The sequence below is a fragment of the Ischnura elegans genome, chromosome 1, assembly GCF_921293095.1.
Source record: "Ischnura elegans chromosome 1, ioIscEleg1.1, whole genome shotgun sequence".
Lineage (NCBI taxonomy): Eukaryota > Metazoa > Arthropoda > Insecta > Odonata > Coenagrionidae > Ischnura > Ischnura elegans.
The window spans coordinates 143,775,082-143,800,458 of NC_060246.1; the positions used below are offsets into that span (position 1 = coordinate 143,775,082).

Below are 25,377 nucleotides of genomic sequence, written 5' to 3' on the forward strand. Positions count from 1 at the left end.
CATCGCATAGGCGCCAATCTGGCCTTTTTCAAATGAGGTAAAATTGAACATTGCCATTAGTCTAAACCGGTATTTCTGGATTGAAATAATTTGTTTATTATGAATACACTAATGGTGGGTAACGAATCACAATCAATACCTTTCGTTTTCTTTAATGAAGGAAACTACCCTATTGTTTACATAAAATTAAAATATTCCATTAATCAGCTAAATTCCTTGTTTGAATCCTTTAAAGGCAATCACAATTACTCGCCAAAATCTTGGGTTTCCTGCTGCATAGGCGACCTAGTCAAACATTTTCACATTCATCGTTTAGTATTCGAGGTATTCGAAATTCGAGGTATTCGAATATTCGAGCAATGATTTAATATTCGAATTCGAGAAATCTACTATTCGACCCATCCCTACTATTAAGGTTAATATTTTACGTAAATCAAACAGTATAATATTATTTAGGAACATATATCGTATGTTATTTCAAATTGCTTCAAGAAATCATTGAGAGCTTTCTTCACCTGACAGAAGATCTGTTTAGTGGCAATAATGTCATTTCACTCATACTCCAACTGCTCCACTCGTACTCCAGTACACTCTACGCAGGCAAGCACCTGGCTGTGACTCACGCAATCTCTACTCACTTCATCTCTGCTTCCACTCCCCCCCTGCCTTCACTACCACTCTGTGTTCGACCTTGACTAGTCACAATGCAAAGATGCCCGAGCATGACGGAATCTATGGTTCCCTAAGGCTGTATTCGACCCCATACAAGGCCACGGAAATAATTGCGCATTTGTGATAGAAAAATACATTTAATAATCATAGATAACAATTTCTTAATCTATGATTGTTATCTCTTGAAGAAATTTTCTAAAATCAATCAAGAGTTTTTTCTGCCATTCATCATACTCGAGAAGACTTCCAAGTAAACTAGAAACATTCCTTCGGCAAGTAAAGAAAATAATTATTTTTTATCACAAGAATTTTATAATAAGGCTTGTGTATCCTTGCATTATTATACGATAATCCTGTTTTTTTTAGTCCAAATTTTTTTTGTAAAGATTGTGCATAACACCAAAGGGGGGTGAAACTTGAGCACGGATAATCTGTAACATGCATAATCCACGAATGGATTATTGGGAGTTTACTTTATCAGTATGAATTGATGCAATTACATATGTATTATATAATATTTATCAACACAAATTAAAAGCAAAGATACTTTTATTGAAAACATCATGAAAACTACACTCACGTAAAAGTTACATGATAATAAAAAAAAATTGAAATTGAAGTTTCGATTATAAAATCCCACAGAAAAGCTGTGATTATAAGCATTAGTGATCTTCAAAATTACTATAATTAAATTAAATGAGCTTTGAACAAATGTAAGTTTATAAAAGAATCAAAGCCCCAGTGCCCAGGAAATTGAGTAGCTTTCACAAGTAATGGCATGAAACTGTGTCTGCTTGTTTATTTTTGCAGGCACTGAAATCTCACAAAGCAATGTCAATGAAAATCACAAGGCAAAGTATGCCACTTCAGATACTTCTTAGGGTTTGAGAATTAATAAAAAGCATTGAAAGAGAGTCATGAGTGTATGCAACTTCAAAGTGGGTAGTGAGAAGATTTGGCAGATGAATCGATACAATGCATTAATTATTCTACAAAACTGTACACAAGCATAAGGACACAAGTCTATTTGTTGGCCTTGGCACAACAATTCTACAGAGGAAATGAATTTAAGCATGAAAAATAAACATAAAACGCACCACTTACATATACAGTAATTATAAAATAAATAGATGCTTAAATAAAATCATAAAAATTCTATATTTGTTTTATTTTACATTATATCTGTGGTTAGGTCCAATTTTCTATGAATTAAATTTTTAGCAAGTCAGGTATTATTTTGTTGCACTTCTGATTATTTTAAATAATTGAAAATCACAAATTATGCAGATCTCTACCTGTTATTGAGTGACAGAGGGCAACTCACTTAAGTATGGAGTTCCTACCACGAATTCAATTCATCACAGAGTTTGAAAACTTAATTGTAAAACAAAAATACTCAAATTCATTAACATACATTTTTTCCAAAATATAGCATAAATCTTCACAACATCCTCAGTAATGCAAGGCAGAATTTAATTATGACCATGAATAATAAGTATACTATCCCAAATAATGACCAAAATTGCAAAGGGAGACAAAAAATTAAAGTAAATTAAAAAGGTTTGAAAATATGATATTCAACGTTGCTAAAACAGAATTCTCTGGCCCGATTCATGAGTTTGTATTTGTATTTACGAGTTAATTCAGTTATAAATGGGTAGGAAATTTTCAAAACAAAATTTTTAATAAAGCTACCCCTTCCACTTCTACAACTAAAACATAGAAAATAATGTGACACTCCTTGAATAAAAATAGAACTACTAAATTTCCTTTCTAAAGCAGTTCTATGATTCAAACTAAGGCAAATGCAAAGAAAAGGCACTAGCTCACTGGCATAAGCTTGGCATCTTAAAAGTAGTCAAAGAAAAGGAAACTGTTCCTTAGCCAAAGAAAGGAAGACAATATATATTTGGATACATACTGCACACGCATTACTAGTAATGGCAGGACAATAGATTAAGGTGAAGGTTTCAGGCACTACCTATTTGCTGATTTGTCAAAGCAATGAAAGTGTTAACAAAATATTATCTCACCCCAACTCCAGAAGGAGTCCGGAGATCCACCTGAGACTGAAAAGGCTAAGACATACCATAGGGAAAAAAGATAATTCTTTGATTAATATTGGCAGCAAAATTTGATCTATCTGTATGAGTTCATAATGTACATTTTATAACCTTTAATAATAGATCCCCTTCTGAAGTACTCCACTACAAAAAATGTATACTAAAGAAAAAATAATTAAGCTTTGTCTCACAGATCACAGTCCATATCACAGTATAACATCTATTTATAATACATTACATCCGATTTCAAGAATATTAATAAACTATAAAAGTAATTATATAATATTTAAAGTTAAAGTAAAAAAATTCCTTGTAGAACACCCCTATTACTTGATAGATGACTACCCTTTGTAAGGGAAACATTTTCCTCAACTAATATACTAAACAAAATTATTGTTACAGCTATTGTAATTAAACAATGATTACTTGCTATGCTACATTTTTCTTCTTTATGTTCTGATTGTTTTTTTGTAATTCTGTAATTGTATAATGAATTAAGTCTCATACTCAACCTGTTACCTTCTGTACTGATAATTTTATTTAACTTGCGTTATGTTTGTACACAAACTTATGGGGCCAATAAACAATAAACAATTTAAACCATGACTGATGATAATGATAAATTGTTAAGTACCTACTTATGATTTCAATTTGATAAAATTTATCCCAGCATATAGAAAAATGTAGGGCATACAAATATTGAAAAACACTGTTACAGCATGTACTTCATAGAAATATTAGCAAAAGGTAACATCTATAATGAAACTCACCTTCCACTTTTTATTTTGTGTTACCCAGGGATACAGAAATACACTTAATTAAGAAATAACATGCATCAAAATCACTTTTTACAAATTATATTCAAAATGTTGTAAAGAAGACTAATTAGGCCCAATTTACAATCTGATATTATACATATATGTTGCGTAATTTCTCTTTCTGTTCCAATGGGCACAATCAAAAATTGTCTATACATACAACTGAACTCCCGCCACCGAAGTCTTTGGTAAAAGGCGAAAGATTTATACGAACTGACTTGAGTTCTGCCGTATCTCTTCCTCCATGATCTTTCTCTGTCGTCGCCTCCTTTTTCTTTGCGTCCTTCTCTTCTTTCTGCCGATCTTTTTAGAACATGTCTCTCTTTCAGCTCTCTCAATACACCACTATGTTAGCTTTTCTCCCGATCTTTTTAGAACACGTCTATCTCTTAGTTCTCTCCATGCACGACTATCTTAGCTTTTTTCCACCTCCCTCACTACCATTATTGCCTCCTCACTATGATTGTTAATTTTAATTTATTTATTTAAACAAACAACATAGTGGTTTTTTTACACATTATTTAGCATTAAAAGATGTAATCATTCTCTAGAAAGCCAATTTCACTGGTATTTTGTGTACATAGCAGCCTGCTGATGCACATTTCATGTGAGCAACTAGCAGCACATGGTTGCTACAATCGATGACCAACCTTATGACTGTGTACTATTTTTAACAATTGTTTAAGTTATGATATGTAAGATTTTGATGCCAAATGATCCACTACAATAAGCGCATAGCATAGAAACAGGTCTTGCCACCAAAAAATGTTTATCATGTGTTAGAATGAAAACAGTCAGAACAGGCAGAGATTCAAAGATATGACATCAACTTCTCCAGACCTTATGTCACTTCTGGCCAAATCTGGAAGTCAGCTTTCAATAAACAGTTACATATACCACCCATCCCAAGGTCGAAATTCCCACAATATATTGCTCATTCAATTGGAAAATCCAATTCGCAGCCACAAAAAGATTCATGCATCAATACTAAACCCAGGACCTAAAAACAATGCACTTCTTTTTGGCCAGTTATATTGTTGAAAAAACAACCTATCAAGTAAATATTTTCTGAATTGGGATGAAAAATAAATCTCACATCATCATATTTTACCTGTATTTATTTATTAAATAGGCAACTCTCTAGTTGTTTAACACTTAGGTTATAGAGAGATACAGTGGAAGCTCATTTTAGAGAGTACGGCACATTTCGATAATCTTGTTGTACTGAGTGATAGGCAGTGTACCACCAAAAGGCCAATGATTAACATATAAAAAAATATGGACATGAACAGGTGATTCACTTACAAAATATCTATAGCCTTCCTTAGCTTATTTTTGTGAGATTGCAGTATTTTGTGGTTCTTTCACAAAATCCAGACGAACGAGGCAGAAAGAGGAGAAACATTTAGCCAATTAGGCAACAGCGGAAGGCGATGGTGTGCAAGAAGTTGTGCCAAGTTTGTATAGGGTAGACTGGTCAGAAAATGGACAGTTGGAAAACAATATAGTCGCCATCGGCCTGCACCTTCTCTGTGTCACTGTCTATGCAAACTCTGGATTTTTTTCTACTTTTTTTGCCTTTTGTCCATTCCCACACAAAAATATTTCAAGGTTAAAGCACTTGTATCCAAGACCCGAGTGTTTCTGGCTATATGATATTTAATGGCATGATCCCTCATTACTTGCTTTCATGAGAACTCTATGTATATTGTTTCAAAGTGTCATAGATGGAGTGACTGAGCTGCATGCTCATGGAACTGCATCCTGCTAAAATTGCCTCTCATGCAACTTTGAGCAATATGAATATTTGGTACAGCATATGAAATATTATTTCTGACATCACACTGCAATTTGATGCTCCTTAACAATACCAGGCGATCCCATCTCCTTAGTCACATCTCTAAACATCGTGTAACACCCAGCCACGGATGCTTGGTAACTAGAAACGAGCACCGATAATTGCTCTGCAATATTTTATTTTTTAAATTACACATAAATACACAAGTAAAGGCAAACCTTTGGATTCTATGAGCACTTGATGCAGCAAGCGATATTCTGGGAATTATGAGTGCTCGTGAAATTGAGCTTCTCAAGTTTCCCTCTAGTTATATCTAGCCAAATTTCACAGAGATATCTGGAGGAATGACCTCTCTGGAATTTTAAATAAATTCAAAATGTTTATTTTATAAGCAAACCTAATAGAATCCTTAATTCATCAGATTGTATACATTTACAAATAGGGTAGGTACCTGATTCTTCAGAATTACAAAACGTGCTCCATGACCATCATCGTTTTATAAAATAGCCCAGAACTAGATGGGCTTGGGTTAACTGGCAGGCTTTTACAATGCAGTTGTGCATTCCATACTGGCTAATACTTCATTTTTACCTTCAAATAATTATATCTTTTGATTTTCAAAGTTCTTTCACCATAATGAATAACTGATTTCACATGCTTTAAAATAAAGATTTTCATTTGGAGTTAATCTACATAACATATGATCAAAAGCTTACTTACTGTTTGCCCAGGGATCGTCAATTGCACTTGAGAGAACCACATTTCTTGGTGCTGGCACAGGACTAAATGGGTCCTCTCCACCCCATGGATCAGAATGCGGTGTGTTGCCATTCACCATTTCCCCAAATGGATCAAAAGGGTCATCATCAGATGGGAATGCTGATGCAAAAGCATTACCCATACCCACCTACAATTGGATAAACCAGCGTGTAAATCACATTTCTAAGTTTTTTGGTGAACTGCATAGAAAGACTTTAGAAATAAACCACAATTGTTAAATAAGATGTGTTGCATGCCCAAGGAATTTCTTCGGAACTGCTCTGGAATTTTTGCTGTAATCACTGAATTTTTTATTGAATGGTTGGCACGATATCACCAGAAAATAAAAACCTACTATTGCTGAGGGTATGTGAAAAATATTTACAATGATATCCTGAAGTAGAAGTATTTTTCTGCCTTAGCTTAAGAATTCCACTTAAATATATCAGACCGGATGTGTAACCTGTTGGAGTATTCAATATCCTCCTCCTTCCAGAAAATATTCAAAATGCACTCATTTCAGTATTTTCTGACACACCTCCATACAAAAACCTACACTAAAAGTATGCACATGATCAGGCATCGCACATTCTTTTGCATTAAGTGTCTTTAGACAATAAAATGTCTTCACTTACCCTACTGGCATCTCCGGATGATACACCCTAAGAATTCATGAATTTAGTGGGGTGAAGATTGTATTAATACCGGATAACACACTATTAGCAACCAGCCATATTTGATGAAAGACAAAATATACAGATTTAAAAACATCGTAGGCCATGCTGGCATTCCTGCTTCTGATAAGCTGCACAGCTTGAGATGATACCCAACCAAGTGAAAGAAAACAAGACTATAGGTCAGAATAAAGGGAAAATCTGAGGAAAATGAGGAATTATTAAGTGAAATGGCATATAAGTGAAACATTTCACCAGTGAGAGCTTATTTTCCTACCTACAGCCAGTGGCGGACCTATGGGGGGTTATCTAAGGCAGCTCTAGCCCCCCCTTGGACATCCAATTTACACTAGATATAATGGTAATTTTTGTTCAGACCTGCAATACTTCTGGGGGTTTTCCCCATACTTAGCCCCCCCTTGTCCCTATCCTGGATCTGCTACTGCCCAGAGCCAATGTTCAAACTTTGTTTTGAGAGGTGAGGTTTTCCTTAATGCATTATACATACATTGGAAGGGCTCAGGATCTAGAGAATAACTTCTTCACAAGGAGATTTCCACAAAATTTCTCTATACACCCATGTCTCGTATAGCGCAATTTCGATATAGCGCAAATTCGTTCCTCGGGGAAACATTGCAACGCAGTGTAGCCTAATCAAAAATTTTAAACGCTCTCGTGATAAAACGTGAACTTGCGCTAAGTACTCACGTAATTTCTATCAATTTACGCATATTAATATTATTTCTTGCCTCAAATCTTCTTTTTTGTTTTTATATTAATCGAAATTCATTGCTGTGCAATTGCCAAAAGTATTACTCGTCATTGGGTCCAGATAGCCGGCCTACCGAAGATTTATCTCGTCTCCTTAACAGAATGATAATAAATAATTTAGATCGTTAATTAAGCGTGGGGCTAGTGGAAATGAGTTTTTTTTTCAGCAATACGGTTTGAGACGTATTTTTGCCGTCGTAGGTTACCGGGCGATTGACTTCCAGGTAGAGGGTCTACGCTAAAGCCTTCAAGGTCATCGGTATTCACGGGGGAGAAATGGAGCGGTGGCCGAGTTGCGCATGAATAGCATCAACACATAAAAGGGTCCGCTATAGAGTCTCAAACACAATGGCTTCGTGCCCTCCCCGTAGTCATAGGCCTGCGTCTCAGGAATACAGTTCAGCAGTGGAAGGTGATTTAGATAGAGCCATACATAGTAAAAACCAAGAGAATATGGCAAAAAATAGGAATGCGTGTAGAAAAATCAAGAATTTATCAAGAAAAACCATAAACCTAGAAGAGGACTTGAGAGAGGTCAATTGCTTTGAAAATGGAGAGCGTCAAAGCGATATTGCATGGAAGTTTAAACTCACGATGCCTTATTCTGAATAAAGACGAAGCTAAAATATCAGTGACCTCAGCCGCACCAACTTCAACCAAGCGGTCTACACATACGGAAAGTTCATGGTGAATCAGTACAAAAAGACGAGAGTGGTAATCGCTCCGAGACATTTAGTGAAAGCGGTTGATTCCAGAATTTAAACGGCAAGCAGGTATTTTCAGTGCGGCGATATCAGCTGAATCTGCAAGTGTTGATAGCGCAGCCACCACAACATTTTCTGATGAACTCCAAACTGTTATTGAAAGTGGCTCCTTTCCCCCTCAACTAGATTTAGTGTTGACGAGACGATATTCTTTTGGAAAAGAATGCATTCTCGTTCATTCATTTTCAGGGAAGGAAAACCTGGGTCAGGTTTCAAGGCATTTAAAGACTGTTTCACGTAGCTGCTAATGACTCGGAGGACTTCAAATTAAAATGATTTATCATTCATAAACTCCGCTAGCTATGAAATGGCATTTAAAGTAGCATTTTCCTGTAATTTCGATGAGCGACAAAAGGGCCTGGGTGACACAACAGTTGTTTTTGGACTAGTTTGAAAAATCGTCAACTGCCGGCAACGCATTACGATCCCCTGAGATAGCAGATGTTAGCCCACCCGCATGACAGGATGGAATTTCGAAAGCACGTAAGAATTTTTTTTAACGTGAATAAAAGTCTTTGAATGCGTGAATACTATCTTTAAAGATGTTTTAAACTATAAATATTTATAGAAATAATGTTTTCTAAGGCTTTTTATGGGAATATAGATGTTTTAGAGGAAATTCAACACCAAAGACCTATGCTACCAGGAACGCATCCCTATCTTCCCTATGTTAAAACGCTCTCGTATAACGCAAATTCGTATAGCGCAAAGACCCCAAGGAACGCATCCCTTGCGCTATACGAGACATGGGTGTACAGTGAACTATCGACTATCTGGGTTAATGGTGGGGAGAGGCAGCACAAATAATCCAAACTTTTACCTTAATATCACGTAATTTTCATAATTTAAATAAATCAAACAGTCTATTATTATTTGCCCACGCTGTCTTTTCTAATAGATTGCTTTCCAGTATCATGAAGAGCTTTCTCTTCTAGACCACGATCTTTTTAATGGCGATAACGCATTTGTACTTGTATTGGTACTGCTCCATCTAATACCTGGTTTCCGAAAACCATGGATCAGTGGCTGCGAGATCACAGATTCAGAAAAGTTGTTTGCCTGAATGCTTCAAAAGCAATGCGTGACATCAGAAACTACACTGTCAGGTACCACGCCGCATAGTTGCGTTTTGCACAAGTTACCAGGATGATACTACAGCTGCGGGATGCGGATCCATGAGGGCGATCGCGCACCGCAATGCTTGGAAAACAGGAACACAGAACTCCCATGTTCCTGTTTTCCAAGCATCACTCCATCGCACAGCAGTGGTTATTGGAATCCAGGGCTTAAGGTAAGCTGTCTATGCAGGCGAGTGCCTGGCTATGACTCACACTATCTCTACTCTTTCACCCCACCCCCTCCAAACTTTTTCTTCCACTCCACTGCCTTCTCTTCCTCTCCAATTTGACCTTGAGTGGTCACCGCGTAAACATGCCCGAGTGCAATGAAATATCTAGTTCCTTCGGGCCATATTAAACCACATTCGAGGCCATGGAAATAATTACACAATTATATTATGAAATATACAATTAAAAATCGTAGAAAACATTTTCCTAATTTACAATTGGTTAACCATTGAAGAATCTTCTAAAATCAACCAAGATTTATTCCCGCCACTGACTGTCGTCTGCAATGCTGGAGCAGACATCCAAGAAACCTTGAAACATTCCTTATCAGCGAGTAAATGAAATAATTCATTTTTGCCACAGTAATTCTAAAGAAAACAATAAGCCTGGTGTTGCCTTGCATTAAAATGCAAATATTCTGGTGCTTTTGCATCCAATTTTATTTTTTTCTATAAAGATCATGGAGAATGTTGAAGGAGTGTGAACTCATGCACGGATAATCCACAACACGGATAAACCGCAGCCCGATAATCGGGAGTCTGCTGCATGTACGTTTGTTGTATAGAGGCTTTACTGTAATTACATCCCCTAAAAGCTGCTGAGAGGAGCTCAAAATAGAAACCAACTTTGGTATGTTCCTCGGCGAGGTAAATAACGTAAAAAACCCTAGAATGGGCAGTATCACTGAACACACAAGATAAAGATTAAAAACTCACATTAATAACTGAATTTTCGGTGGCATTACCACCTTCCTCGGAGTTAGGTAAAAACGGGTCGTTTAGGTCGTCGTGTGAGTTTTTAATCTTTATCTTGTGTGTTCTGTGATACTGCCCATCCTAGGGTTTTTTACGTTATTATTATATATCTATATTATATATCTATTATTTTATATATATACACTTTGAAATGTTCCTCGATGAGGTAAATAACGTAAAAAAACCCTAGGTTGGGCAGAATCATAGAACCACTCAAAAAAGATAAAAAACACTCACAGTAGGTACTGAATTTTTGGTGGCGTATTACCACCGAAAATTCAGTACTTACTGTGAGTGTTTTTTATCTTTTTTGAGTGTGTTCTGTGATTCTGCCTAACCTAGGGTTTTTTTTAACGTTTTTATATATATATTAATAAGTATGAAAAACAGTATCCTCCGATTAATATAAGTATTCTGTATGGAGTCAACAAGACTTCAATCTGTCTTGCAAAAAACACAGAAGCTTCCTTTAAAAGATGTAGTGTATTTCATTGAATCTATAAAAATCACTCATCCCCTGTCAAACAATACACTAACTCACTGGACATACAAACTACTGGCAAAAACTTTGTAAGAGAATTTAATTATACAAACGCACAAAAATCAATAGTCAACTGAAGCTACTTGAAAGCTGAAGTGAATTGCTACTCTTTTAGCTAACACAGAACACAGCTGGATGATGCAATTATCTCATAGAACAGCTTTTGCACCTTTAGCAACTATTCCAGAAGTTGACTCTGGTGTAAAAGTACAAAAGCTCGAATGTAGAATAGGGAAATGTGGCTGCTCCTGAAAGCTCACAATATTAAGATTGAAAGCTGAAAATCCCAATTTAACACAAGTAATTTAAAAGAGAAAAAAATATCTGAAAAAATAGTGATTCATGAGATGGACAATAAGCAATCGAATGTGACTAGGTAATCATTTTAACCTTTGAAAATCCATCACTAGACAGACTGTCAGTATCTGCTCCAGTGCTACCGCCAAACCTTGACGAAGGAACAGGAGATGATGGTGGTGATGATGTGAGCAAATCCAAGAGAGGAGGAGGAGACTCAGCTTTTCGATGATTTTCACTCAACATAGAAGGAGCTATTTATTGGATAAATAAAAAAAGACTAATAAAAAACTATTCATAAACATCCATAGGATAATGAGGCCATTTTAAATGAAAATTACATATCTTTCACAAAAAAATGCTAAGTTTGAAAAGTATAAATCAAAATAACTTGGCAAAAAATAAGAACAGAACAATATTTTTGCATAACAATAATAATAATTCATAACAGTTCCAATATTGGGTCATTCCACATTATCTTTTGCAATCAATATGCATTCCTATAACCATAATCAACTAGACTCCAGCATACAACACAAATTTAAAATAATACAAACCAGAAGTTGAACTCTTCATTATTCCTCCCATGCTGGATTGGTGCTTGCTAGGATGATGTCTGCCCAATTCCCGAGAATTCACTTCCCCACGACCACCATTACGCCTTGAATTATGCGCATGCCTAAAAGCACAGACACTAAAGTCAACAAAACAGAATGAAACAGTTAATGAATCAACATGTACAATCAAGCCTAGCTTTCTGGTTCTCTGATTTACTTGACCCCTGATTTGGTAAAGCCAATGCCTATATGGAATTTAAAGAAGCTCAGAATATCACAAAATACCAAGCATCAAAGGGAAAAATTAAAGTTTGGTAAATATTAGAATACCTTTGTTAACTCTGAGGCAGTGATGCACTACATATATCATTTCACAGAACAAAATTATGCTTATCATGAGTTGACAAAGTTCTAATACAAAGATGAAAACCTTTACTACCAGCAGCTAGATGTCAAATCACCAAAATGAAACAAGTTCTTTATTGAGCCAAAGGAAGATTTCATCAGAGAGTTCGACTACTTTTGTGATGGATATCTGCAGCATAAATCACACAAAAATGTCCACAAAGCAATCCGGATGCTTTGTGGACATTTTTTGGATAGGACTGAATGTCTTCAGTACTCACTTCCCTCTCCCACCTTTCCTTCAAATGGTATTCTCACTATCATGAAATGGTATTCTACGCACAAAAAGGGGTTAATTTCAAGAAAATAATATCTCAGGATTGGATACGGTAAAACATCATTAAGGGGTATAAAAAAGATGCAATTTGGAGAGGAAAAAAAAACTGCATGAAAGGAGTAAGAAGAAAAAATGCCCTCTTTTATTCTAGCTTTTCAGGATTCAGAAAAGTTAAATTATATGATGCAGAGTAATTGAGCTAGTATGCCATTTGAATTTAGAAGTTGCAAACTCACTTTGTAGTAAAATAAAATTCTGATTAAAGACTGGCTTAAAGTAAACTTATGCCAAAATAGTTCTGCTGACCTTTCATGTTTTCCATTGCCGCTCTGCCCATGACTGCTATCCTTATGAGGTCTCCTAGCTGGTCGTGGAGTAGTAAATAAGGCAGCCAATATGCTGGATGGGTTGGACTAAAACAACATTAACAAATATTCATTGTTAGGAATTTTTATAAAAATGCTAAATAGAACTATCTACAGCAAAACCTTGTTTCCAAGTATACATATGAATCTAATACTCTTATGGATTAAAATAATTCAATTAAAATCACTCATTAAATGAAAAGATGATCATTAAGTGACCACAGTAATAAAAGTTTTTGTTTTCTTCACAATACATTAAAAATGAAACAAAATGAAATTGAAACCATCTGACAAAATCAGCTTCAAAATATTAAGCATAAAATGAAATTCCTTTGGCATACTTTACTTACACCATCGCTTCATCAGAATTTGAACAAAAGAATTGAAAGAGTAAGAAGAAAAAAATGCCCTCTTTTTGGCATCCAGATACAACATATCCAGCAATACAAACAATTCAGATAAAATATTACTACCCTAAATAAACTTTCCCTATTTTTACACAGCATTTTATGTATGTACTAACTAATGCCATTATCAAGAAAATACCCAAAACAAATTCAAAGATACATTAGGTACATTTAATTGCATAAATACACAAGAAAATTCACATTATCCTTGGAAATTAATCGATAGCTAAGGGGATCCGTGAAAATACACACATCACCTCATTAACTCTCTGAAATCCAATAACAGCCAGAGATATTGGAGCCTTATCTGCACAACCAGAGGCGGATCCAGAGAGGGACTAGTGGGGCTATTTGCCTCCCTCTTGGGTATCCAATTTACACTAGATAAAATGGTAATTATCTCCTGCCCCCCCGATACTCCTGGAAGGTTACCTCCCGGGTATCTCACCTAGCCCCCCCTTGTCTCTATTCCGAATACATGCGTACAAAATAACTATGATGCATATCGGTAGGCGATGGATATGATCCCAACACTAATTCCAAGAATAGCCTGGAAACAATGCTGTCAATCATAGCAAAAAAGCTGATGTCACAAGCATTTGACATTTTTCCTAAGCAGGTGTATTTAAATTTAAAATCTTGAATAATTAACTTGATTGGCTCCATTGCCGTAAATCAACGAAGTAACATCAACCTTAGATATCTTTTCTCAATATTCATGAAAGTAAATGTAGTACCTTACTTTCATGAGAAACGCCCACAGTGCCACAACCTTTTCTAGGTATAGCCTCATGCTGGAGATTGCATAATTACTACAAGTTAGCCCTTTTACTTTGATGACTAAATTAGTGTTAACACTTGCACTGTTTACATCAAAATGCAAAATATTACCTTATGATTATTCTTGTGTGGAGCTCCATTGTGCTTCACATTTCTATTGAAGCGAGGTGGCGGTGGTCGAGGAGGCGGTGTCTTTTTTTTCCTCCCATTTTGATCTGGGTTATTGCCAAGGTGCAAATCTGACAATGAGTGGGTCATTGACGTCACATCAACTGCATTTTGATTAACCTCAGTTTCACTCCTTAATAAGAGTAAACAAAAAAAGAATTACACTCCTAGGATTGGCAGCATAATCAAAGGAGGTGGTAAAGGCAATTTTAAAGACTTTTAACATTTTGGAATTACATGGGAACTCCAATGATGCCGAGATTGTAGATTACTTGATATGAGGTGGAATACTTATTTTACAGCAATTTATGCATTTAAATCTACAAAAAAACATCCATTAAAGAATACTCTCATTAGTAAAATCTAATATTGCTTTTTTCTTTTTTTTGACAATTTAAGGCAAATGACTCAACTGAAAATAAGCACGAAAAAAACCAAGATCTTAGTATGCAGCAGAAGAGAAGAAGTCAAGACCAACATTAAAATAGGGAGGCAAAAACTGATAGAAGTGGATGAATTCTGTTATTTGGGAAGCAAGATAACTAGTGACGGGAGAAGCAAGAAAGAAATTATCAGCAGAATAGCCCAGGCGAAGAGAGCATTCCACCAAAAGAGAGACCTGCTTACAGCGGGAAACCTAAATATGGAAGTAAAGAAACAATTTATAAGAACCTACATCTGGAGTATGCTCCTATACGGAAGTGAGGCATGGACAATGACCGCAGCGGAGAGGCCTTTGAAATGTGGTGCTACAGAAGAATGATGAAAATCAAATGGATCGACCGAGTTAGTAACGAGGAAGTCCTAAGAAGGGTAGGAGAGAAGAGAAGCCTCATGAAAACCTTAATAAGAAGACGGAACAACCTTAAAGGCCACATCTTGAGACATGATGGCCTGATGAAGACAATCGTCGAAGGACAAGTGGAAGGCAAGAATGGAAAAGGAAGACCTCGAACAAAATATATGGAACAAGTAATGAGAGATGTGAAAGAGAAGAAATACGTAGGTGTGAAAAGATTAGCTGGTAGGAGAACTGAGTGGAGAGCTGCGTCAAACCAATCCTAGGATTGTTGACCAGTGATGATGATGATGAAGGCAAATGACGGTAGAAAGACCCAAAAGACTTTTTTGATATTAAAATATTCTTGAAATTACGTCCTTTGATATTAAAGTAGTGCCACTGTGCCTGTCCCAATTCACATTGTTTTAACAAAGTTAACTGCAATGCATATTCAGCTTTGTAGCACCGAAGAAGATTGATAATCAGAATCTACTTTTTCTATGTTGTACTGAAAGGCTTCCACAAAATTCACCAGAAGTTTCATGTCAAACGATCATAAATATGGCCACTTCCTGTACCAACTTCGGTGTAGCTAACATCAGTGAATTCATGATGATTATCTCTAACCCAAGAGAATGATTCAAACAGGGACTTCATCAGGTTTATGGATTAGATATAACAAGTTTTTACATTTGTATAAACAACTGTAACTCTGATGAGCATTAACATCAAACATGATACAACTGTTGTGAATGACTTTAGCTCCAACATAAAGGAAGGAAATTTTATCTCAATGTACTTTGACAGTACAAATCCATAAATTCTATGCATCCCTGTGGCAACTTGAAAAATTTGATGAAATTCTGATTCTGAGAGCACACTGAAAATCACAAGTTTTCATGCCATTAGTGATGCAACGCATAAGCTGCTTATGACAGCCCATCATCACTGCCACGAATTACCAATGAACAGACACAAATTTTGGCAAATGACCCTAATTCCAAAACCTAAAAATCAATCTGAAAGTCAATATATAAACAAAGAAATTTATCAAAAATAACTACATGTGGTGAAAGAATATCACCTTTTGTCTATCACAGTAAATAAGATCGAAACAAGAGGAATATCAACCCTTCCAATATTTTTATTAGAGGAGTTATATCCAAATAGAAAAACTGGTTACTGCGCGCCTCACCAAAGGATTCCATCCGGATGCAGCATTTCTCCCCAACGATTTGTCAGATGGCTCTGATCGGTGAATCGAGTATTTCATCAAGCAAATTCACATAAAGAGTTCTGTATGATGGATTCTTACCATGGATTATCCCAATCCAATCCAACGTTGGTTAGTCTCCTCTGCAAAGGTGCTCGGGCGCCTGTTCTTGTGTTACTGCCATTTGAAGAAGACTTAGGTGGTGCAGGGGCTGGTCTCAACGGAAGACGCATATTTGAACCTTAAGAAAAAGGGGGACGTCCAGGAATGATTATTTGGAGACAATAATGACAAACCTACAGCAATATCACGTCAATAACCAAATTTCCCTTCAAAGCTAAATAAATAATGAACAAAGTGCGATCTTGATACACCTGGGAGAAAATTTTGTACATAAATTAACTGCATATATTTGATACATGCAAGTTTCGCGCGTATGTGGTAACGGAATTATTGTTAGATCACGATATTACTTTATATTTACGGCCTGGTGTAAGCGTATAAACATCTTATAAATAATACTTATAACCGAGAAATTCCGTCACCTTTGCAGTCATACGGCAAACGACCTTCAACACAAACAGCAACCCATGCAGCACCCTGTTCACGTCAAAGCATATAGCTAACGATTTTTAATTCCATCACCTAATTAGATTTAAAGACGCCAGCAAGCGTAACATCTTACGAAACGAGCTTACAGGTGTGTGGTTCCATACGTAAGGAGAATGTAATAAACACTTCCTGCTGTGTCATTACTTTTCTTATGCTGCAAAACAACTGCCGGGGACCTAATCACACATTAATAGATGACCTCTACGAAAATAATAATGAGTAGTTAAGTTATGGCACAATAATTACCTTGTGTTGTATGTCTATCCATTTCCAGTCTTCAACCATTTCACTATCGTGAACGGCAGTGAGGACTTAACAATTGAGCGACTACTGCGAAGGATTTGTTGATGTCAGTTGATGTGCCGTAGTGTGGAACCTGTATGGAATTATTTTCCAACTCTGGTGGGAATTGGCACTGTCATTTAGACTTTTCGTGGTGCAAGTTCCTTCCTTATGGCCGAGGTGGCCAATTGAGGTCACAACATAATTTACCAGTAACCTCCTGTGATAATGGATATTGTTTCAACGCGCTTGAGATCACGCAAGATACCGTTATTGTCTTTTAGCAGGAGTTCGTTTTTCTGTCCTAGCTGTGATTTAGTTTCGTGGTGTTGTCGATATCATATTATCTTTTTCTGCTAAGCCTTTGGTAATTGACTCGGACTCATAGAATCCTAGCGTCCTAGTCCAACCTTCACGCCCCCCTCTGCTTAACTTATCTTCGTTCAGTGAAACAGTACTACTACTTATCAGTCAGTGTGACACATTCGGTATTTAATTTCTTATCTCCGACCGCGAATGATGCGACGTTTACCCCTCATGAATTTTAATATGCAAATGAATAGGATTCAGCGATGTGAGTGGCGTTATTTTAAATGTATAGGTTCAGTGATAAAAATATATTTAAATAATGTTTTTTTTTTCAAATAAATTGATGCTAAGTGAATTTTATTTTTTAAGGTCAATTTCTTATAATATAACTTTAATTCTGTCAGTGTTGTCATATAGAATTACTAATGTAATAACCTAAAAGAAAAGTGTTTTCCAAATCTGACGAGTATTTTAGAAATAAATTCGAAGTTGGGATGGGATTGAGCCATTGCCCTACTACAACATGAGCCATGACTGAGAGAATTTCGATAGCCGTACATCAACAAAAAATTGGAGTTCCTCGTTTCCATCTATCATGTTGAATATGAATTGGTGGCTAATTAAGTGGTGAAAGTTGTAGTTCAAAACAATATATCCCATGGCCCCATTAATTGTTTCCACTCATGAGGCACGCATTGGCTATTATGTTTATCTAGATACAATACTGGTGAAACTAGCTAGTTTCACCAGTATTGTATTTAGGAAACAGGAAAATTACACTAATCACCTTGGCCCTTCTCCCTTATTGAACTTCCCTCTTCAATTCACAAATATACCTATTCTCTTTTAATCTAATCATTAATCCTATTCTTCCTCCCCATTCCTGCTCACCCTATTTATATCTATACATACTCCCTAGGATATCCTTCCCTCAAACTGACCATCCACTGTTGAATGCATGACCCATCGAAGCACTATAGTTGTTATGGTCAAACAAGTTAATTATGTATAAGAAAGGACTATCTAGTCCCAAATTCGATTGTATTCATCATAATGTCTAACAGTTCCTTGTTCCTTATATATTCTCCATCCATCTCACCATGTTCATTCTCCTCATTACTACTCAAATCTTGAAAACTTCAGATGTTTCTCATTCTCTTTCCTCCCCACATTTTTTCATCATGACGAAGCACTTCACACCAGATGAGATTCTTCAATTGCCTTTTTTTTAATTTTTACGCTCTAATCCTTTCATCAGTAGCTTTCCTACTCTTGAATTCCTCCTTTGCCAACACAAGTCTCTTCCTGATGTTGTTATGGTGCAAGATCAGTCTTCCAATGTGCTGCTCTGATGTTTAACCGATGCCCCACCTATTCGAATTTTTGTCCATCTCCTTTTATGTTTAGCTTCCCATTCCAAACTCTAGAAGCTCTATAAACTGCATCGCTTTCATCTTCCTTTTAATTACCGTATAATTGCAATAAAATTAATATGGTTTACTTGACATTTCAGTCAGTGCCTGGCACCAACTGGCCATCAAACCTGATATTCAGTCAATGTCACTGCAATAAATCTGCCATCAACCATCTGCCCTTCAACTATAATTCTGTCATCAAGCTCCACTCATACCTTCATTATCATATTTTTCTCTCTTTCGCCTACACATTAAGCAACGTGGGCATCAAGGGACACTCTTGTCTCACACCTCCCCCAATGCTTGACGACACTGATTCTTTGCAAGGGTACCCTCATTTGGGCAGTCTTGAGCCATGTACCTGCTCAAGGGCGGATCCAGGATTTTTTTCTGGGGGAGGGGGAGCAAATGGGTCTTCTCATATTTGAGATTCAGAGCAGTATACAACAATTACTGTTTGAAGTACACTCTTCATCTCCATACTCCCTAACACAAAACAAAACGAAAGTAATGATTGCACCAAATCTGCATATATGCACAAGGGTAGACTTAAAAATAAAGCCTCCTATGCTGTTGTGTCACCCTATGAAGTGCTAGGTGCACCTGCAATCTGCAAACACCAGCGTATTCCTTGGTTCCTCCACCACTGCTCGTGAGCACAACAAACCATAGTCGTCGGCTCACTGTTGGCGTAGCAGCCATATCCATGGAGCTTCCCCTTACGTCTCTGACCAGATGTGAAATCTGGCCTGTCATACGTTTTTTGACCGGGAAAAAGCTGGCACCTATCGACATTAATCGCCAATTGGTTCTCTGAGAAAAATGTATGGAAGTTAAAAGTGACCATAAGCGGTGCCTCAATTGTTCCTTTCCAGCCAGGCAAACGTCCACTGCCAGGTGGATAACCAAACGGCTCCCTTAAGACCACCAGAGGCAGCACGTGGAATGTGCAAAAGAAATTGAGTGTCGTTTTGAAGAGGAAAAAGATGATTTTTTGGACTCCATCACACAGTTATTTCCACATGCTGCTCGCCCTGAAGTAACACCTAAGAGAGATGAAGTTTGCAACTGAGGACGAAGTGCAAGAGGAGGTATCTTCGCAATGTGGATGGAATTTGGTATGTCAATGGGATACAAAAGTTCATCGTGCAGACGAGTAAAGCAATCAAGCACCTGGGTGACTGCATCAAAAAATAGCTGAATCCGTGACTTTTTCAATGATATCCAACAATGCAATAAAATGTCATATTCCATTAAAAAAAATTGGATACCTTACTATTAAGTTTACCCTCGTACATTGGCTAGGAGCAAGTAAGGGAAGTGGAGGAAGAGTCAAAGATAGAATGAGTGTTATGCAGTAGCAGATACAGGAAAAACTCAAGGGGGGGCACAAAAGATATCTTGAGTTACCTTTACTTTTATCCTGATAAAAAAATAATTAAGCCACATGCAGAGTTAAAGAAAATTTTAATTAAATTTATTACACACACATACAAGACAATGCCATGGGCCCGCAAAGGGGGGGGGGGGTGCGTGCCCCCTGGACCTGCTAAGGAAGAAAAGATAAGATGGGGAGGGCTCATTAATGGATGTGAAATTGAAAAAGGGGAGGTAAATTGGGGAGATGTTTTGCTGCAACATCCTGCTGAAGATGCTGTTTGAGAGAGTTTGAAGTAAACTAAGGCATGCTAGATTTTTTATATGAAATTTGGCACAATGTCGTGGAAGTTCATCATATTAGTGAAACGGAACATTACAGTAGACTCTCGCTATTACTAAGTTCACGGGACGGAGAAAACGGAGGTTCGTAATAACGAATTTTGTATGAACATTTCTTGTAGAATTCATAGAAAGAAGGAAAAAAAAACAAACTTCGTCAAAATTTCTTGTATTTAAAATCTTCCGCACTTATGATCTTCAGCGTCAAGTGTATAATATAAATGATTAAATCATGTGGAAGTTCTTGATATACGAGAAAGATGCGTTCCGAGACCTTGCTCGTACGTTGATAAACCTACACAAAGCATCGAGGAGAGTGGTTACCCTGCAGAATGCAACACTGCATCACAATACTGCGTTATCTCACGGTTGTGATGAACTGATCTAGCTTGCAACGTAGCCGGAGCCGAAAAAAATCGCTGTCCGCAGGAAGAAAGAATGGGCGAAACGCTTAACAGTTCTTGACTTCACACTGGATTAAATGATACTTCGTTCAGATTCTGTCCAAAGTACAAGTTCCTCTACGCCTCGTCGTGTCGCATGGCAAACTCCAAAAGCGCGTTTGAATTTTTCAAATGTTCGTATCACTGAAAGTTCGTTAATAGAATGTGCGTAGGAAGAGGACTAACTGTATGTCCAGTTTATGAGCGTTAATGAGTGGGTCACCATAATTCTACAGGAATGAAGCTTATTATATGATGTTGCGTGCACATCGAAGTATCTCCTACTGAATAAAGAACCAAAATTGACGCTCTTGGGCACGGTACAAAAAGAGAACTTAAACATAGATCAATGATGATAACGTAACGTAGTGTATATCCACCTAAATACCGTTGCTTTTTCGCGGAACTTCGTAATAAAGTTCATTTTGTAACCACCGGGACCGGGACTGAGGTTCGTAATTACGTTTCTTTTACTATTGATTGGATAGGCCTTTTCGTTGGGACTGGTCGGGACCAACAAATTGCTTCGTAATAACGTTGTTTGTATTAACGAGAGTTTACTGTACAATATTTTCACAGGATTCATTTTAACACGACACATTTCATTGTTACAACAACATTATCAAGTGCTGTTGCTTGTTGTTACAACAACATTATCAAGTATTGTTGCTTGTTGTAACAACGAAACAAGGACAGGAGACATGTTACTTGATAATGCTATTTCCATCGCTCATCAAAATATTCGCAGTTTAAGATGTAACTTTGATCTGTTTGCTGCGTATCTACATAGTTTACCGTGTATGCCAGATGTAATAATACTCACTGAAATATGGGTACACAAACATGAACTGAACCTGTATGAGTTAAGAGATTATAAATATTTTGCTCGCTGTTGTGACAGTAGACGAGCGAGAGTTGTGATAGTGTACGTTAAAAATAATATTGAATGCTATTCAATGCTAAATAATACTGTTACTGCTGATTGTGTACTATTAAATTTAAAAATAGAATATATTGAACTTCACTTACTTAGTATTTATAGGGACCAAAATTTTCCAGTCATGCAATTTTTGTCTGAATTTGAGCCCATCCTTCATAGTTTAAAAAGTAATATAGTTGTTGTTGGTGATCTCAATGTTAACATCTTGCTATCCACAAATGATTCTGATCAGTATTTAAATGTTATGAGTTCATTAGGATTAACTTGCATGGTTAATGTTCCAACGAGAGTAACCACAAAAACGGCAACTTGTATAGACCATTTGTTCACTAGGATATTTAACTCCTACAAGTATGATCTTCAAGCTAATGTGCTGCATGAAGGCATTACAGATCATTCTATGATACTTTTCCGGCTCTGCATTAAGGATATTGTAGGCAGTCAAAGGATGAATTCAGATCATCCAAGAGTCCCTACCCCCTTAAAAGTTATAATTGACTATGATCGTTTCCAAAATGAAGTCGCCGAAACGGATTGGAGTCCTGTTTTAAATGAGACTGATGCGTCAAAGGCATTCTCCACCTTTCATGAAATACTTTCAAACAAACTGTCCCTTTCTAAAACCACAATCGTTAATAATAATTCTGGAAATAATCTTAAACCATGGGTGACGAAGAGATTAGTGAAAAAAATTGAAAGAAAAAAATATCTGTTGAAGAAACTTAGACGGCATCCATGCAATGACAGTCTAAGGAAGGAATTTGTTAAATATAGGAATGAATTAAGAAATGAACTAAGAGCAGCTTCTAGCAATTATTACTTACATAAATTTCAACAAGTTACCGGTAATCCTAAAGCTCAGTGGAATATATTCAAAGAGCTAACTGGTCAGTCACCACGAGGTTCACAACCAATTTCTTTGGATATACAAGGTGGAATTATTACTGACCCAATTCTACTAGCTCGTTTATTTAGTGACTTTTTCATTGGTGCATCAGACAATAACCAACATAGTTATTCCAAAGGTATAAATAATATAGTTAATGAATACTCTGGATATTCTTGCGTTCATTCCATGTATTTTGAGCCGATACTTCCAGATGAGATAATTAAGCTAGTGAAATCCCTTCCCTCGAATAAATCAGCTGGCTTTGATGAAATCACAAGCAAACTTTTAAATTTAATCATTGTTGAGTTAGCGCCTATTCTGGCGTACATTTTTAATTTAAGTATTACAACTGGTGTTTTTCCCGAAGTTCTAAAAAAAGCTGTAATCAAACCCCTTTATAAAAAGGGAGACATGTTATTAATCCAGAATTATAGGCCTATTTCACTGCTGTCAATATTTTCTAAAATACTAGAAAAGCTTGTGAAAAACAGGTTGCTCAAATTTCTAGAAAAACACCACTTCCTCAGTAAAAACCAATTTGGTTTTTTATGTGGAAAGGGAACGGAGGATGCTTTAGAGAAATACTTAACTCATATTTATGAATCTATCAATAAAAACAAACGTACTGCCAGTCTGTTCATTGACATTACCAAAGCTTTTGATACAATCGACAATGGCATTTTAATGCATAAGCTTCATAGAGCTGGTATTCGAGGAACTCCACTAAAATGGTTCGAGAGCTATCTTTGTACACGAATGCAGTGTGTAAAAATTGGTAATGTATATAGTGATTATAAAGTGATAACAAGTGGGGTTCCCCAAGGATCTGTCTTGGGACCTATTCTTTTCCTAATTTATATTAATGACTTATGTAATCTTGAAGTTAAAGGGCACATCACTGCCTTTGCTGATGATATTGCCTTAAGTTACGATAGTGAAAATTGGGACATTGTAAAAAACAATATGCAAATTGATTTGGTTAATCTTAGGAATTGGTTAGAAGCAAATAATTTAAAAATGAATGTAAATAAAACTAAATACATTTGCTACAATATTTGTAACAGGTATATAATTGACTGGGATTTGTACTACCACTCAAAGGATTGTCACATGTATGAGTGTTCGGATTGTTTGCCCTTACAGCGCGTGTCTAGTTTCAAGTATCTGGGAATAATCCTGGATGAGTGTTTAAAATGGCGTCAACATATTGAAAATGTTGCAAATAGTATGAGGCAAACTATATCAAATTTTTATTTCATCCGTAACAAATGCCCAACATATTTTTTGAAACTCATTTATAACGCCCTAGTAAATACCAGGCTAAACTACGGTGTGTTTAGTTGGGGTGCAGCTTATAAAAATTCTATAAGATCCATTGTTGTATTGCAAAAAAGGCTTATTAGAGTAATTTTAAAAAAGAGCCGTTTTGAAAGTTCCTTTCCTTTATTTTATAGTATAGGCTTGCTTCCCTTGAGACATCTTTTCATTTATAAGGTTTTACGTCGTTTTTTCATGAGAAGTGGAAATACAGTTAAGGGGTTATTATTATACAACCATCCTTCCTTCACCCTACGAAGATCATGTATTGCTTTACCTAGGACTAACCTTACGTTGTATAAACGTTGTTTCTTGTTTATAGGGCCTAAAGTGTACAACTTATTACCCGTATCATGTCTGAAAACAAAAAATAATAATGTAATTATGAAAAATATTCAGTCTTGGCTGTTTAAAATGCAAAGTGTGGAGGATTTTTTTCTATGATGTAATTCCTTGTAATATATATGTACGTACTTGTTGCAATTCAAATGTTGTGCTTGCTTCAATTCAAATGTTGTTCTTGCTTCAATTCAAATGTTGTGCTTGCTTCAATTCAAATGTTGTACTTACTTCAATTCAAATGTTTATATATCAGCATGACCCTATGCAAATGATGGTAGCCAAAAAACAGGTTGTCCTTAATGGCTACCTAAAGTTACTCCGTTTTCGGTAATTAATTCTATTCTGTACTTTTATTTTGTGGAGTAATAAACAATTATTATTATTATTTGTTCTTAATGTAAAAGATGGTCAAAGTGAAGTGTATCGTGTCTATTGCGATAGGCAATGGGGGTAGAGGAGATAAAATGGCTCATATTGGAAGAAAGACGGGATAATGCTAATTACAAAAGAGGATGGCTAAAATCAAGCAGTGAAAAAGTGCGCGAGATATTTTTAAAGCTCCCCATATTGGTATTTTAGATATAATAAATGTTATCTAACAGGAGGTAATTTACAGGGGAGTGAAGGTCAATGGGTGCAAATAATTTTGTGATGATACTTACTCCCACAAATCACTCTCAAAACATCATCTCTCTCATCTCCTAGCCTTTTCTTTACAAACTAATGGCCACGCACCCATGCGTGGCCTTTAGTGAGACAGAGTCAGAGTCACAACTCTCATTCTACTGGCTCTGGCGAAGAGTGTGGCTTAAAAATATGGCCTTTAGCTCCCTTAGAACTACAGTGCAGGTCTTGCTATAATGAGGTAGCTATGTCATACACCCGGGGACGCTGACTT

General features: G+C 36.4%; 1 protein-coding gene and 1 pseudogene across 4 annotated transcripts in view; both read right to left on the reverse strand.

The window, feature by feature from the left end:
- Positions 1-17,691, reverse strand: part of LOC124171536 (B-cell CLL/lymphoma 9-like protein) — a 29,503-nt gene extending 11,812 nt beyond the window's left edge. Inside the window, exons 1-8 of one of the 4 annotated variants that reach the window (XM_046550722.1) lie at positions 17,070-17,691; positions 16,314-16,452; positions 14,161-14,350; positions 12,804-12,910; positions 11,816-11,937; positions 11,352-11,512; positions 6,072-6,258; positions 2,706-2,750 (exon numbers count right to left, since the gene is read on the reverse strand). In XM_046550722.1, coding sequence (XP_046406678.1) covers positions 2,706-2,750; positions 6,072-6,258; positions 11,352-11,512; positions 11,816-11,937; positions 12,804-12,910; positions 14,161-14,350; positions 16,314-16,452; positions 17,070-17,091 — 973 coding nt within the window. In that variant the 5' untranslated portion in view covers positions 17,092-17,691. Of the gene's footprint in view, positions 1-2,705; positions 2,751-6,071; positions 6,259-11,351; positions 11,513-11,815; positions 11,938-12,803; positions 12,911-14,160; positions 14,351-16,313; positions 16,453-16,756; positions 16,880-16,909; positions 16,968-17,069 lie in introns of those variants that run through there. The other 3 variants (XM_046550718.1, XM_046550728.1, XM_046550725.1) reach the window with 3 other exon arrangements.
- Positions 3,675-3,786, reverse strand: LOC124173787 (annotated as a pseudogene).
- Positions 17,692-25,377: the final 7,686 nt, after the last annotated feature.